The sequence below is a fragment of the Nansenia antarctica genome, assembly GCF_963989245.1.
Source record: "Nansenia antarctica genome assembly, chromosome: 3".
Taxonomy (NCBI): Eukaryota; Metazoa; Chordata; class Actinopteri; order Argentiniformes; family Microstomatidae; genus Nansenia; species Nansenia antarctica.
In genome coordinates this window covers 22,213,901-22,231,640 of record NC_137688.1, presented here as the reverse complement: position 1 = coordinate 22,231,640, position 17,740 = coordinate 22,213,901, and the positions used below count along the sequence as shown (strand labels likewise).

General features: G+C 45.1%; 1 protein-coding gene across 1 annotated transcript; it reads left to right on the top strand.

Moving 5' to 3' along the window:
* Positions 1 to 1,613: 1,613 nt before the first annotated feature.
* myot (myotilin) lies at positions 1,614 to 17,706 on the top strand (the record flags this gene model as incomplete). The annotated part of the gene is made up of 16 exons (XM_080527080.1): positions 1,614 to 1,621; positions 2,027 to 2,189; positions 2,485 to 2,550; positions 3,116 to 3,257; positions 3,503 to 3,526; positions 3,643 to 3,762; positions 3,915 to 4,068; positions 6,920 to 7,801; positions 7,927 to 8,071; positions 8,935 to 9,036; positions 10,560 to 10,597; positions 12,517 to 12,649; positions 13,670 to 13,877; positions 14,460 to 14,625; positions 15,003 to 15,136; positions 17,570 to 17,706. 16 exons carry the CDS (start codon positions 1,614 to 1,616, stop codon positions 17,704 to 17,706), a joined length of 2,622 nt encoding a protein of 873 aa, XP_080383206.1.
* Between the last annotated feature and the right edge of the window lie 34 nt (positions 17,707 to 17,740).

The window sequence follows — 17,740 nt, the reverse complement described above, 5'->3', positions numbered from 1 at the left end:
CCTACGAATGGAGGTCCCGACTGCATATACAGTGATTTATTTATCATGTCTGTTCCCTCATGAGCAGTTCAATTGTCAGAGCTAGTGTAGTCTGGAAACCCCCTCTCTCATACGTCCCTGACTACTGTATGACATAGTTGGATGGTATCTATCTTAAAGGGATAGTTATATAGTTGGATGGTATCTATCTTAAAGGGATAGTTCACCCAAATTACAAACTAACAAAGTTTTCTATCCAAATTCCAACAGAAGTCAATGTATACGATGTTAGCATCTTTGAAAAGTCATGCCAATCATCTCAAACTGAATTCAAGCAGTGCTTGTCAGAGACTTCGGGGTGATTTGGGCATGCAATTTTGTAATTTTCAGTGACTATCCCTTAGTCATTTTCCAATTATAATAATAACAACCCCTTCACTCGAGAATGTTAAGGGATCAACTTGTCCTTTCTCTCACACTGTCATTATAATGTGGAGCATTTTATTGTGAGAGTGACTTGATGAAAATGGACCCCTTTGACCTTTTTCAGTTACACTTTATATTTTCCCTATCTATCTAGCTGTTAGTAAGAGTGAAGGAAATGAAATCGTTATTTATTGCTTATTGTGTTATGCTTATGCTCTTTCTCATAGCATGTGTCCAGTTCAGTGTTGTTGTTTTCATGCCTAGCATTTGGGAGTATCATGTTGCTCTACTGATGTAGTTTTGAACTCTCCTCTAATGTTGTTGAATTGTGTGGGCGGGGGAGCTCATGTTGGCAATACTGAATCTCTGGTTGAACAGGCTACAGGAAAACAAATGCAGTTCAACATAATGTTACTCTGCATGTGGAACCAACCATGATAAAGGTATACTCAATAGCTAGTGTAGATATTCTACTGGGATATCCTAAAGAACCCAGTTTCTCTGAGTTTGTTCCGTCAATGGTACACGACTAACATTGTTGCCTTTAGTCTTTGACTTCGTGCGGTTGTGGACTGTCTGCCAATGGGATCCCCTTTCTGTAAAAATAGACAAAGCCTCATGCCAGTATCCATCACCATGATGCTTGTGGAAGATTAACAGTGCCTTTCTGCAGCAAACAACATGATCTTGATATACTCTACGGATTGTTATGTAACCCTTCCTCACCACGCCACCATGGGTTATTTAGCTGTCATGTTCCATGAGGCCACACACAGTGAACATGTGACCATACATACAGTAGCCTACATTGAGGCAGCACTGCAATGTGAGTCACCTCAAACAGTGAAAGGGAAATGTCACAGCTGCCGTTCCACCTGATAAGCAAGGACATTAAGAACTAAAAAGCACGCTCAGTAGAAAACCTACCATTGAAAGTACCATCTAGTAGTTTGTACAGCAATAGGCTTCATCTGGTACAGGATTTTTGTCCGCACGACTGATAGACTCGGCTTGCATCGGTGAACAGACAGCTAACATCTGCAGTAGTGAGCAGTTAGGAACTGTGGCAGCGGCTATCTCTCTTATTGTGTGTGAATATACTGTGCCTCAATGGCTGGCCCACATTATGATAACACTATCTCCCTCCTCTGTCTAGAAATCTTAAACCTATTGGACACAGTGACAGCCACCCTGGAAAAGCCTGAAACATGGCACAGTAAGTGACTAATTCTACGGCCTAGGATTCAATCTATTACAGATAGCAGCTTTCTGCCTGTTTGATTGACCCAGCAGTGTGTACGATGTCACATGACATGACTACTGTTCTGTTCTGTGATGTGAATTCTTCAGTACTGGTGGCAAAACTGTCTGGGAAGTGAGTCAACTACCTTCATCTGAGACACACTGCTGTGCACATCAGACACACCTCTATGCAGAAGGCTTTTATTGGATTGATCCTCTGAAACCACTGTGCAGAAAGCTGCTATCCTCTGTGGATTGAATCTCAGCCCAATTCAATACTGTAACATAACAACACATAATTTTACAGACGATCCAGACACCTACAAAATGGCGTACGGGGGAACACATGTGTGATGTCTTTTTTTCTCTTTGTGTGTAGCATCCAGAATATTCAGAAGAAGACCAGCTCCCTTTCGCTGACCATCTCCTCCTGCTCCAGCTCCAGAGAAATATCCTCCTCCTCCTCCTCCTCCTGTGCCACCATGGTCCAGCAGCAGAGACACTCCAGCCTGGTGCAGCCAGCCTGCATCAGTCCACAGAGGGTAGCTTACCTGCTGTCCCTACCATGTCCTTATAGTCCTGCTCTAATGCATGTTTCACCTTCATGTCACAGTGTCAAATACCCAAAGATAGACACACACACACACAGACTCATACACACAAGTATGCACACTGATTTGTACAGTATATACTGTATATATACACACACACACACACACACACACACATACACACACATACAATTGCATTCAGTTTAATCTACTTCTAGTCAGTATGTTACACACGTACATAATGAGCATGTTTTGAACCCACTGTTGTTCTCTGTTCTTTGTCTAGACACAGAGCCCTTTGTACAATCAACAGTATTCAGGAAGTGGTGGTGTGGTTCCAACGTTTGTGAAGGTACACCTCTACTCCCATCTGGTGGCAGAATATGGAACTGAAGTGTAGATTTATACGGAGTTGGCCTGATATAAAGTTTGTCCCTGTCAGCCCAAGCCGGGACACAAAACCGTGACGCTAATTTAGCCGTCCACTACACACCTACATACACTCTTGGAAAATAAGGTTCGAGTGTTTTCTGTGGCTTGTCCCTGTAGGAGAAGAATAAATAATTATAATAATAAATAAACAATAGTAATACTTTTTTAATGCATTTTACATTTTACATTTGAGTCATTTAGCAGACGCTTTTATCCAAAACAACTCTTTACTTGATGGGGATATGTCATAACTAACCCTAACCTTGATGATAAACATAACATCTGGATGATAAACTTAATGAGTATTTTATGTAATATGTCATGAATGCTTCAGGGGAGGCTGGTGGAGGTAGAAATCAGAGGACGGGCTCATTGTAATGCATGATACCTCCACGTAAAGTGTTACTATGAAGGGTATTAACAGAGATGGGGTTCTTAGAGGTAAGTGTCAGTACAGAAATCCTGTGTCTTTCTCCCTGTGTCAGGGTCTCCATGACGTCAGCACGGTGAAGGGTCAGCTGGTGGTCCTGGAGTGTCGTATCCGGGGGACGCCACCGCTGCAGGTGCTGTGGTACCGCGAGGACGAGCAGATAGAGGACTCCGCAGACTTCCGTATCCTCAGGAAGAGTGAGTGTCAGTGTGTGGGAACTCAGGTCATTCCAGGGGGGCTGTAGCCTAATTATACCGTACAGCCCAAAAATGATTTAAAGCTCAGATGAGCCTGCAATTCCCCTGAGAGCAACCCTCGTCCTTTTTAGTGTTCGAGGGTAATGGCTGGGTAGTTATTTGTTATACCTTGAAAAGTGCATAACATATTCATATATTCATAAATTCATAGAATCTGAATTATCCAAATGTCCCTTATTTTTCAGAGGCGAGCTCTGCATCAGTGCCAGGTCAGTAGAATTATTCTATTAAAAAAATATATGCAGTTCACTTGGGTAACATTAAAGCTGATTCATTAATTCTGGTATTCTATTATTTCATGCTTGCCTCTCTTCCAACTCCTCAGAGGAGCTGTGTACCCTTGTCATCACCGAGGCCTTTCCAGAGGATTCTGGGATATTCAAGTGCATGGCCCTCAATCAGTTTGGGACAGTATCGTGTGATGCCTTACTGGAGGTCTACATGGGTGAGTGAATGGAGTGAATGGACAATTGGTTACATGGGTGAGTGAATGGACAATTGGTTATACAGTACAATCTAGGCCTGTTTTCTGGACACAGATTAAGCCAAGTCCTCCCCAAAATCCTCTCTCACAATGCGATGTCCCTGTGTGTTTAGATCTGGAGGAGCAGATGGAGAATGAGCCACCCTTACAGTCACCCAGGCAGGAACCTGATGACTTCCCCTCTTTACTCCGAGATGCAGCCGGGATCCCCCCTCCAGAATGGCCAGAGAGCCCTGAGGAAGAGATTGTCCCCCAAGTGAAGCAAGAGTAAGTTCCACCCTCTAATTTCCTCAGACTGGAGTATATATACGGAGCACACAGTCTGGCTGTGTGAGATACAGAAACATATAGAGGCTCTTACCACTTGTTAGTGTTAGGATTAGGGTTTGGCTTTTTAATGTATTACATTAATGTCTGTAATATAGGCTATGAATAAAGTGTTAAGATAGGAATATGTATAAGTAGGGATATTTGCAGTAACGCAGTCAATGATGCAGTCTGAGTTAGAGGCCATTTATTTACAGTGCAAATCTTAATGCCAGAAGAGGGAGCCATTTCATTATTTTTAAGAAAGTTGGTCGATTCCTATTTCCTAGAAATCCGTCCATAATTTAGAGATGTAATCCGCTAACTTTCTCTGAATATCAATTTAGTGTTACAAAGTTCGTACCAATGTTCTCCCAAATAAAGAAGATTATGATGGTACCATTTATAACCTTCAAATGCTATTTGTTGTACTGATTCACAAAGGGGGCGGCATCAGGCTGGGTTAAAAAAAGTTGCGGGGTCGCTACGAAATCTACTGGGACGCACGCGCACGTCATCCACATACCGGACTGGGGTGCACAAAGTAGACTGCTGCACTCCGACGAGACTTATCAGAAATATTTGACCTTCTGATACATAGAGCAGTTTATTGAAGTTGGCAAATCGTTAATCTGGGACCTTTTATCCAGGTAGGCTTGGTCAATGTGTGTCTTTTTTGTGTTTTTGTGTAACGATTTGAATGGTTGCATTTTATAGCACAGGTGCGTGTACCTAACTGATTAATGTTTTGTTTTAAGGGAATCTAAATAAACTGTTCCGTCAAACGGATTAAGTTGTAGTATGTAGATATTGATAATATACGTAACATAATAATAATAACATTATAATTAGAAATAACTGATGATCAAATGACTGGCCTAATATAATTGACACAAGTTAACTGTATTGTCGGCATGTGTTGTTACTTGGGAATAAATTCAAATAGAATTGGTTAGATGATGACTCTGTCAAGTCTATACCTCCCAGGGTTCACTAGCCTCTCCTATGAGACAGTAACAGAAGACCCCAAGCGTCCTGCATATTTTATTCAAGTGTACATACCAAAGCGTTGAAATCACTTGGTGCTGCCTATAAGTAGTGTGAAATGGGATATGTCATTGGCATTGTGTCCTTCATTATATTCTGTAGAAATTCATAGAAATTCACCTCATGAGTGAGTTGCTGTTGTGTAGTGTGTACTCAATTGTCATGGTATTTGGGGTTGTGGATGTAACAATGGTGACATTCTCAAATGTCTGTCTGTCTGTCTGTCTGGTAAGGCAGGGAACCCTGGTTGAATATCTTGACCCTCCAGTTTATAGTAAAGGGCACCTTGTTGTGCCAGTGTCTTCAACGGGGATCCCACATAGACTAAGTAGACACAAGCTCTTTCCTAAGATACAGAAAGTATATTGTCTCTGAACAGGTTTGCATATGTTCACTACTGCCTTCGATTTAGAGCAAAGGGTCTGATACCCAATACCCATGGAGCCACCGTCTTTATTTGTGAGGGAAAAGATACATATAAAAACATCTCTTTTACTTTTATTGATTCCATTCAAAATGGAAGGAATGTTAGTATCTGTGGGGGGAAACTGACTGCATTCCAGGGAGGGTTAAACAAAGCTCTGACAGGACAAGAGCACTCCATACAATATCTGTCCCAGTGTTCCCTCACTGTTGGGCCTGCAGATCACACTCATCCCAGTCCACTATCCCCAATCTACCCTGGCCTGTTATGTATTACATAATGTAATGGACAGAGTCACTACCTGATCTGTGTGTGCATGCGTGCGTGCGTGCATAAGAAAGCAGCCGCTCTCCATCTGTCCGAAAGTAACTAGAGATCGGCCGCTTATTCAATTAAAGGTGGGAGATATGAAACATAATGTATCAAGCGAAGACGATTCTAGTTTCTTAATAACATAACAACATTTTTTCTACAGAATGTATTTCTATGTCTGAACGCTCTTAAGCTTGTCACTACACCCTGGGTTGTACTACTTCTCTGCCACGTCAGTGTTTCCAGAGATGAGTGACAGGTATGAGTTAAGAAGTTTTATCCAGGTCAGATGCGTCTGTTCCATATGGCTGTGATGGATGTTTTGTTCCATCATTACAATAATTACAGCACCAACTTTGACTTTATATTTTCCTTTCAGAACTAAAACGACTACAGCATTTGTATATATATATATATTAAAAAAAAAAGACTTCTCACTGCAGTAATGATAATTGACCTGTGAGATCACAATTGGTAGACGTTCTCTCTCCCTCTAAAGTGTGTGTAGAACTTATTGCCACAGTGCTGTTATTGGACCCTGTGTGGGCGTAGCGTAGCTCCTGCTACTCCCACTGAAGGTCTAGCGTGCTTTTCTTACCCACAATTCCGGTCATCCAGGCAAAGGGTGCAGGGTTAGCTGTAAACGAGCTGCACCTGCCAGCACATATCAACCAGCACTACGGTACATCCTCCTGATTTAGCCGCTGGACTTTAATAGCAGCATGGCAGTGACCACTATCCCCCCGGTCACATGGACAGTGTTTGTGTTGGGTGAACGTCAACAAACACAACAATCACTGTAGGGGAATTCAAAACATACTGTAGTGGATGTTCATTCTCATGGTGAACCCTGGTCATGGAATCTACAATGGCCGTCGATGTGCAGTGTGCATAAAGAAAGGCTACTGCTTCACCAATTTTATTGTAGGAAGGAATGTTGTTTCTATGGCTACCGTCACCCGTGTCCCCGTTAACTTGTTATGCAGGAGTAATGCAAATTAAGTTACCAGTCTTTTTTTTTCCTTCCAGTTTTCCAGAGCCACAGCCGACCGGTAGAGGTGTCGAGGAGCCCTTCAGTCCCAGTGAGGAGAGCTTCTACAGCTCCGAGGGTCAGAGGTCACCTGAGACCCGCACGCCCACTCCACCTCCCCCGCCTGTCGAGGAACCCAGCCCCGCCCCCAAACTGTTCACCCCCAGCAAACCCACCCTCCAGAGCCCCACTGGAGGCAGCATGAGCGTGGCCGACCTGCCCACCTTCTCCCCCAACCTCTTCGCCCCCAGCGCCTTCAACTACGCGCGGCCGCGCCAGTTCATCCAGTCGCAGCCCCACTTCCAGGCCCCCAGCTATGACTTCGCCCAGACCCTGCCCCAGCCCAACGGCAACAACAGCAGCAAGGCCTCTCCCTCCTCCTCCAACCTGAGCTCCCCCTGCAACTCCAACCCGGCCTCCGCCATGATGTCCCCCCTGATGTCTCCCCGGGAACCTCCCCTCCCCGCCCAGCCGCCCGCCTCCCCCTCCCGCGCCCCCATGCGCTCTACGGTGACGCTCATCCCCACGGTGCCCAGCTCCAACAGCGCCGGTCTCGGTGCCGGTCCTGCCCAGTCTGAGAAGACCTCCCCGGTGGCCTTCCTCTGCTCCGTCCTGCCCTCTCAGTCCAGTCTGGCCCCTGTGCTTCCTCCTCCCCAGCCTCCGTCCCCCGCTCGCTCCCCACACTCCCCCTGTCCTCCCAGCACACTGCCTAAGAGCTTCGATGCGTCACAGCACATGGGGTTCCCTCCGCCTGGCCAGACCTTGCCTGTGAACCCGTCTCCGTACTCCCCGCCTCCCCCCAGGGTCTCCCCGACCCTCCCCAAGACGGTCGCCCCCTCCTGTGTGTCTCTGCCCCCTAGCTACAGAGGGACCCCAAACATGTGAGTTTATACAGGCCGCATCAGAAAAACAGATAGATAACGTATCTCATTTCCCTTTCACTGTACCTTACTAAGATTTTGCCATTGATAGCTTGGTCTCCTGGCTGTTGTCCTCCTCTCCCCAGCTTTCCTAAGCCCATCCTGAAAAAGACGGTCCCTCGGCCACCGTCCCGCTCCACGGACGAGGACATCCAGGGCTCCAAGGACGCTCTGATCCAGGACCTGGAGAAGAAGCTGCGCACAAAAGAGGCACGGAGGAGGAACAGCCAGGTATCAGTTTGTGTGTGTGTGTGTGTGTGTGTGTGTGTGTGTGTGTGTGTGTGTGCGCGCGCGTACATAATGTACATAGTGTTCATATCTCAGTAGCAGTACATATAGTGTTCATATCTCAGTAGCAGTACATATAGTGTTCATATCTCAGTAGCAGTACATAGTGTTCATATCTCAGTAGCAGTAATGTAAACAAAAGAGGCCAAGAGTAGCAGCTCTGCAAGAGTGGCTCGGTACAAGAAGTATCAGCTTGTCATTTCCATGAAGCTCTCCTCGGTATAACACAGCCATGGTCTTTTGTCAAGGGTACATAATATCCGTATAGCCAAAGGTTATCTGTGCACCAAGAGGGATTCTCAACTTTTAATTGATGGCTCCAGTACAACCCAACTTCCAATTAATGTTGGCTTATAACCCTCCAGTAAATCACTTGAGGCTTACTGGCCCACTAATACATTCACGGCAGCTGTTGGAGTGGAGGCAGATCCACTAGCAGTAGCCGCTGCTCTATGGATGGACCTGCTAGTCAACTGGACCCTACTGTGCTAACTCAAGACATTTTCTTTTCACATTGTACTTATACTATAGCTCTCTTAAAGCGTAATTTTAGCTTGCTATTAAGATATGAGGCTCTATTGTTCAAAGTTAGGATATGTTGGGACCATACCAATAGTGGGTTTAAAGCACGCAGAACCAGCCCAGATAAAGTATATGGTGCTAGCTGTGATAAGCTACATGTGAAAAGAAAGCAAGCTGACCCAATTTCCTGCTAAAGCTACTGGAAAATGAGTTCAGGTGGGCAGGATAGCGTTGACAGCCTTTAAGATGGCTGACCCATCACTGGTTTCCTGTCCCCCTGACAGAAGCTGTCCTATGAGGAGCGCATGGCTCGGAGGTTGCTGGGTCCAGATAACGCTGCCTCCGTCTTTGATTTTGAGAATTCCTCCGACTCACAACCTGACCAGGTATCATTTACACTTTTAACTTTTATATATTCCACACAAAGCTATGTACACTTGAATCCATACAACCCCATTTGAGTAAACCAAAGATGATGAGTCTTGTAGAGGACGTTTTTGCCAGAGTTGAACATTTAGCTCGGCTGTAGAACAACACAGCCACTGGTCACTGTCGAAATGGTACTTGAATTATTTCAAATATTTTGAGCGTTTGTCTGGGCCTGCCTGGAGTGCCAGATGGGCGGGGTTTGCAATATTGAGACTATTTCATATTGTACCCGTTGTACCAGGCAAACTCAATCAAGCACAGAAAAGTTTATTTTATTATAGTATATACTGTAGTTATTTAAAATACTATTTGAACCCAGGTCTGGCCACTGTATTTGAGAGCTCCATACTTCAATGCTATGTCAGATTCTCTTGCAGAGCTTAAAGGGTTATATAATAATATATTTTTCAACTTAATCTCCAACTAGTAAGATGGTTCCTTACCTTTAAAAGTAGTCTAAGGGCCAGGAGAAGCTCTAATCCAAGGTTCAGAGTTGTGTAAATAGCCACTAATAACTTTAGCCATCACTAACTAAAAAACAATGGTTGCCAACATCTCAAATGAACTCTCTGACTGGTTGATTTGACCTCAAATGTTAGGCCTCTAATTGCTTTTGTTCCCCAGACACTCCCATAGTCTTTTCATTAGCGAGGGCTTAAGTTAGCTACATTTAGTAGTGGCTATTTAAAGCTGAAGCTAGTAGTGGCTATTTAAACAACTCTGAACCATGGATTACAGTTCCTCCTGACCCCATAGGCTACTTTCAAGGTAAGCAATCATCTGACTATAAAGTTGAACAAATATTGAACTAACCCTTTAAGTCCTCCAGAAGTTGATCCTACTGTTGGCCTGAGGTTTAGAATGTTGAATGGGCTAGCCTAGCTGTTCCCCTGGTAGTACTGGATGTACTGGGACTAGCCCTCTTGTCATTGTCCGTCACCCCCCTCAATCCTCACACAATGGCATTGGCTCCGGCTCTGTTGTCATCAGTCACAGGAGGTAAAGCCCCAGCCAATCCACACCCCTCTTCCAAGAATGGAGCTTGAAATAGCCCACGTGCCAAAGTGGCATTCATACAGGGATCTGGAGCATAGGATGCCCAGAGAGAGCCCACCACACACAACACGTGTGCCCACCACGGACCACCAGGGCCTCTCTCTCTGTGTGTGTGTGTGTGTGTGTGTGTGTGTGTGTGTGTGTGTGTGTGTGTACCCGGCCCCCCTCCACGCATAATGTCATGTGCTTAAAAAGATTAGCAAGTCTGCTTATTCAAGAGATTGTTATGTTAAAGTAAAAGTAATGTCTTCCAGGAGAGGGGATGGCTTGAGCCTAAACAACCTTTGAGTGAAGTGTTACTGTATGCTGGGCACTCTTGGAGGTTTAAAAGTGACCCGTTACCCATATGTGTAGAGGTGCCATCACACAAAGGTCCATGGGACATGTTTTAATGAATCCGTCTCTCTTGTCTTCTGCCTTGCAGCCAGCTTCACCGGAGGGACGGCATACTGGAGGACTATGGTAACTTTTGTCCACGCACTGGCAGATGCATGCACTTCTACTTTGACGTGAAACATTCAAATTATGTAAAGCCTTTTTGATATAGCCTCTATTTATACATCTATATACGATACTGTACATAGCTTACTGCTATCCTCTCCTATATATACCTCTAACTACCGTACTTGCCATATTGTCCCTATCACTTATCACTATCATGTTTTATATCACTATTTGCACTGGTTAGACGCTAAACTACATTTCGTTGTCTGGTACTTGTACTCTGCAATGACAATAAAGTTGAATGTAATCTAATCTAAAAAATTGCATACAGTACAACTGCAGTAGCCTGTGTACACAGTACAGCATACAGTACTTGTTTGGCTACATTGTTCAGTTTGGATCGCATGATTGTTGCTGCACGACGACGCAGTATGTTGGCATTAGTCTCCCTCGATCAAACAGGGTTGGGAGATTAGGTTTGCATGAAGGGACCATGAACAGTGCAGAAGGGGTCGGCTCTACGTGAGGATGAGGACGTGTGACTGGGGTTCATCAGGTCCAGGGGGGTATTCCATCAACATCGCTAAAGGAAAATCGGGTCTTATTTTGACAAGTTTCGCAAGACTTCAAGCCTTTTTTAGCAACGTTGATGGAACACCCCCCAGGGTTGAGCTCCCTGGCTCTGCGGTGTGTTTGTGTGCTGTTTCCACCACCACCGCCCCTGCCTGTCTGCCTGTCTGCCTGTCTGCCTGTCTCTGCCTGTCTGCCTGTCTCTGCCTGTCTGCCTGTCTGCCTGTCTGCCTGTCTGCCTGTCTCTGCCTGTCTGCCTGTCTGCCTGTCTCTGTCTGTCTGCCTGTCTCTGCCTGTCTTTGACTTTGGCCCTGGCCCGAGTTCCACTCCCTCGCCATGCTGTAAGCAGGACAGTTATAGAACGGGTACTGAGTGATCTGATCTACCTCTGTGGCTGTGATGTCTCTTTCACCGGGCGGTCCCGTCTCTCTCCCATTGTGTTGTATAAGCGAGTACAGGGGAGGTCGGTGGAAGTCGAAATCGGAGGATGGGCGCACGTGTTTGGTACCATTCCTCATTTAGTTCTGTGCATTATAATGAGCCCCGTCTTCCGATCTCTACCTCCATCTGCCTGCCCTGGTACATGTTATGCTTGAGAGATACCAAATGAAATGCAACGGTTGCTTGCGTTGACATTACAATATGGGTTTGTCTGTTGGGACGTTCAGCATGAACGGAGCTGCATGTTGTCAATGAGTTTAATTTGCTCCATCACCCTGAAAACATCCCATTGAAAAGATGGAAGAGCAAATCTTTTGTCCTCACATGCACCCTCAGTCATTTAGTCAGCCATCAGAACAGTTATGAATGCAGGGTTCCCACGGGTCCTTGAAATCCTTGAAAGTTTGTGAATATGAGGGGAAAAAAATCAAGGTCTTAAAAGTTTTTGAAAATAGACATGGGTCATTGAAAGTGCTTGAATTCCCCCCTCTCTCTCTCTCTAAAAAAATATATTCAAAAATGTTTTACTTAGCTCCTTCTCTCTGTATTGCTTAACTTTACACATATTTCACAATATATCGTTTTTCTGTGCTGTGGTAGAGAAGGCAAGAGACCATCTAGTGTTCACACATTCAAGCCTCTCTTTTTAATTGTTGTCTGTGAGCGGATAGTTTCTATTATATAAATTCTCATCTAGATCTGTCTCAAACTATGCCGTGTTGGGTCCTTGAATGTGAGGCAATTGAGTCTTGAAAGTCCTTGAAAGGTGCTTGAATTTGATGTTTCAGAAGGTGTGGGAACCCTGTGAATGAAAGCTCCTCTGTTCATACCTCTCTCTCTCTCTCTTTTCCATCTCTCTTCTTCTCCATTTATCTCTCCTGCTCTACCCCTCTCTCTACCTCTCCCTCCCTCTCAAACACTTCCAGGGGTAAACATCACTCTGGGACTGACGGTAACGAGGGCTCGGCCATCCAGGAGAAGTGTTACGCCCCGCGCTTCGTCCAGGTGCCTCAGGACCTGACAGTGGAGGAGGGCCGCTTCTGCAGGATCGACTTCAAGGTACTGGACCCTGTCGCATGGGTTTACTGGACTCTGTCGCATGGGTTTACTGGACTCTGTCACATGGGTTTACTGGACTCTGTCACATGGGTTTACTGGACTCTGTCACATGGGTTTACTGGACTCTGTCACATGGGTTTACTGGACTCTGTCACATGGGTTTACTGGACTCTGTCACATGGGTTTACTGGACTCTGTCACATGGGTTTACTGGACTCTGTCACATGGGTTTACTGGACCCTGTCACATGGGTTTACTGGACCCTGTCACATGGGTTTACTGGACCCTGTCACATGGGTTTACTGGACTCTGTCACATGGGTTTACTGGACTCTGTCACATGGGTTTACTGGGAACTTGGGAATCATTTCTATATAGGAACTTAAACCAGAATTTTACAAAATAATATATCACTTCTAAGTTTCTCGTCAGCCCACTATTGATCCTAAAATATAATTAATTTGTGCATTCAAACCTCAAATATCCTAGCAGAAAGCTCAGACTTCATGGGATAATCTCATACTGATGTGTTTTGTGTCAAAAGGAGGAAGTAAGTAAATCTAAGCTTTAGGAAGTAAATCTAAGCTTGCTCTGTTAAAGAGGCTCTGTTGCACAAAATAAATATATTTGGCACCATATCAATGGTTGTCTGACAAGAAATCTACTTAGAAATCATTTTTGAGTAAAATTCCAACTTACGGTAGTGAGATATAGACAAACCAAACATCAAGCACACTGTCACACAGTCTTTCTGTGAAGAACTTGAACCATAATGCTGATTTATTACTGAAATATTGACTCAAGTGAATGTAATCAAATACACCTCCAAACCTATACACAATAACCAGGCTGCATGCTCCCCCCTCCCCCCTCATCAATTTCCTCCTCTGAGCTGTCAAGGTCTCTGGCACACCTCACACTGGGCCCCATACTGCAGTAAGCCCCCTCTTGACCCTCACACACACACACACACATAATACACGATCATTCCTCAAGGGCTGTGTCCCGGTTGTTTCGTCAGGTGGTCGGGCTGCCCACCCCAGATGTGGCCTGGTACCTGGACGGCAAGGCCATCCGCCCAGACGACTACCACAAGATGCTGGTGTGTGAGAAGAGCATGCACTCCTTCATTATCGAGATCGTGACGGTGCACCACGCCGGCATCTACGAGTGTGTGGCCAAGAACCGTGCCGGAGAGAACCGTTTTTCCATGAGGCTGGAGGTTATCGGTGAGGCTCCTTCTCCACTATATGCTTGGTCAAATCCCCATGTTCCCCATGTCTTACGAGGAAACGCCAGAGCAAGCATCAGGTCTGTTCCGCCCGAGTGGTTCTTAATGCTACAGAGAAATCAAAAGTGTCAAGCAGTTTTAAGTTCAAGTTTAAGTTCAAAGATGTGCATCGCTACTCTTGACATGGACTTGAAGGGTAGCTAGTGATTGACCAACCAAAGCCTATAGCTTCAGACTTTTGTAGCTAGTGAGGCATATCTCACTGATTACAGTGGGTTTGTTTCAACTGCAGCTGACAGATATTCAATAAACTGACACATGTAATATTTGCAGTGGAATTTTGATGATCGCTTCAAAAGTTGACTACTTGAAACAGTCCTGCATAATATTTTGTGGACTGATTTATTAATTCTAGAAGAGGTAGTATTTTTTGGCATCCATGCCTGCCATCATTAGTGTGTTCCATCTACAAGCAAAGCACTGAGGCCCCCCCCCCCCCCCCACCTTACTGAGCCCCCCCCCCCCCCCCCCCGCCCCCCCCCCACCTTACTGAGGCCCCCCCCCCACCTTACCTCCTCAGCCCAGGAGGTGCTTCGCCCCCCCACGTTCGTCCAGAAGATGCTGAACCAGCGTGCCTTGGAGGGGGACACGGTGAGGTTAGAGTGCAAGGTGGACGCCTCCCCACCCCCCAAACTGCACTGGAAAAAGGACAAAGACATGCTGCGCATTGACCCCAACAGAATGAGGTGGGTGTGTGCTATGGGTTTCCATAGGGAAACTATCGGAAAATGGAAATTATCGGAAAAGTTTCTCAAACCTCAGAAACCTCTGTTCTAGTCTACATGTGAGAAAGCATAGTGGAACAGTGACTGGAGAGCTGCTAGGCAGCATACTACAGTACACTTGCACACAAAAACACTTTTTATGTACAAACTGTAAGGATATCACTCTCTGTTTGCTGTGAGGGGAAACTGTTCTCACTCGAGATGGTCACCAAGCCTGGATGCTTAAATTCAAGTATTGAACCAAGCTTGTTTCTGCTAGCGGAAGTGTAGCCTTCCCAGTTCGAGTGGGAGGTGCTGCTGGTACACTGTAGGAGTGACTCATGCTGTGTATCTTGCAGTCTGTACCAGGACGGCACAGGACGACAGTGCTTGTTGATTGAGAGGTTGGAGAAAACAGACGCGGGCTGGTACACCCTCTCTGCCATCAATGAGGCCGGCATGTCCACCTGCAATGCCAGACTGGACATAGGAAGTAAGTGGTGTGCAAGTGTTTGCAAGTGTGTGCAATTGGGGTGCAACAGTTCACAAAAATGTCGGTTCGGTACGTACCTCGGTTTTTAAGTCACAGGTTCAGTACATTATGCCTCTAGTCCAATCAAATTACTTGGTCGCTCAATGACATTGAACCCAGCGTGAGCAGGTTTACGAACGCAGCAGCTGAGATTACTGCAAATACAACGCTACGATGCAGTACAACGCTGTATCGTTCGATACACACGCGAACCAAACCGAACGGCCCGTACCAAAGATTTTCGGTACAAATACGTGAACCGTTACACCCCTAGTGTGCAAGTGTGTGTGTTAGTGTGTGTGTTAATGAGTGAGTTAGTGTGTGTTTTTTTAGGACTTTTATTCTGCAACTTTTTAAAAAAAACGTTTTTTCTGAAGGGGGGGGGGGGTTAGGGCAGACCCACATTAGAGTGCACTTGTCTGCTCTTTTCCTGTCACTTGTTACAACACGCAATGTTCAACAAACTCTGAATATTGACTTTTGCGCCCACACCACCCTATAAAAAAGGGTTACACGTCACACACAGCCTGGCACGGAAGGGGTACTTTCGGTACTTTCGTGCCAGGCTGTGTGTGACGTGTAACGCTGCAGACCATTGATTGGTCAATGGAAATCGGCAACATCGTCATCCCATGTTTATAGACTTCATCGCTAACCGAAACTTTTTTTTAGGACTTTTATTCAGAAACGTTTTATTTTTATTTTTGGGGGGAAACTGTTTTTATTTGGGTTTTTCAATTTTATATAGAGGGTACAAACAAAACAATACAACAACAAGGACAATATTAAACATACACAGCAAGAACCCCAGAGCTGATTGAAACCCCCACAGAACCCAGACAGGACCACTGGAACTGTGAAGACTCTGTGGAAGCCCAACCAACAACTAGACTTTTATTCAGAAACTTTTTTTTTAGGACTTTTATTCAGAAACTTTTTTCCCCAGACTTTTATTTTGAAACTTTTTTAGGACTTTTATTCTGAAGGGGGGGGGTTAGGGCAGACCCACATTAGAGTGCACTTGTCTGCTCTTTTCCTGACACTTATTACAACACGCAATGTTCAACAAACTCTGAATATTGACTTTTTTGCACCACGCCACCCTATAACGTGTTTAGATTCCACTCATAAACAGCATATAATCTGTGTGCCAATCGATCCCGGTGGCTTTTTGTCAATAATAGTGTTATCATGCAGCCTGCTGACATGTGCACAAGTGAGACAAAGGCAGGGATTACCACGTTGTTAACATCAAAGAGACAATGCTGCAGCCCTCGGCGCAGAATGTCCGCTACGACACGGCATCTGAATAGCATACAGTAACTGTATATTGCCAGTGTCATAAAAGGAAGTGTGATGTAGCAAGGATACATATCTGATATTCAGTCCCTAGCACTCTCTGTATGCACCAGACGGAGGTCGTCTCTCTGCCCTGCCTTCCTCGCTGTGTAAGATAAATAGGAAGGCCATTTTCCAGTCATGTCACCCTCCCCCTCAAGCTCGCGTCTAAATGCTGATAGAAACCCATAGCAGATGTATCGTTACCATGGCTAGGAAAATGAGGGGCCATATTGTGCTGGCTATTATGTTCCTCCTTGATCATATATCGTGCCATCTGTTATACGGGCTGAACGCGGCGTATTGAGTTTTCTCCATTCACCGAGCGTGATGTCAAGCCTGCAATTTATTTATTTAACCTTCATTTAACCAGGAGGTCCCCTGAGATTAAAATCTCTTTTTCTAGGGAGACCTGGCCAAGAATGCACACCAGTACAGATACAAGTTACAAAAACATAATCAATAACAGACAACAGATAGCAGATAAATATTATTTAAAAAAAACATTTTAAGAGTAGCAAATTGCACATTTCTGTCACACAATTGACCGGGGGAAGAGTTATTTGCTCAACCCTCTCCGCACAGATACTGAATGGAAAAACTGACCCTTTGGTGTCCAAGCAGTGTGATATCAAGCCCCAACTGTGCAGCAAAATTTAGACATGCTCTCCCAGGCCACAAGGAGAGATTGTGTTTCAACCCCTGAGGGTTTGAACCTGTAACTGGATCTGAGCTTAATACATCCCCTAGTTAGGCTGGCGAAGGGGGCAGCAAAGCCATGCAGAGCCCAGTGACTCTTATACAATCTATTATACCAAGGGGAAGTTATTTTAAGAAACTCTGCAACACAGACGTGCCGCATGTGGATTATAATGTCTCCTTAAGAATAAACGTTGGCGCTTATGAGAGTGACCAGCTGTATTTTTATTTGTATTTATTTTGAAAATCACTGGCCCAAAAACAAAATGTCCTCCTGTATTAATGAATGATGACAAGGTTCAATAAATCTGTTCTGGATATATCCTGACCTTTTGTTTACTCCTTGTCTCTCTCCAGCTCGATCTGTGAACAAGGCTGTCCCTGCAGGCAAGCATAGGAAAATGTTCCCTGTCCTTGGTCATCTACCGGTGTTGACTACAGAGAGCACCCAGCCCCAGCACACAGCCCCTCTGTACGAGAGTGAGGAGCTCTAGGCTAGTACTAGCAGTGCTGTATAGTCTAACCTTG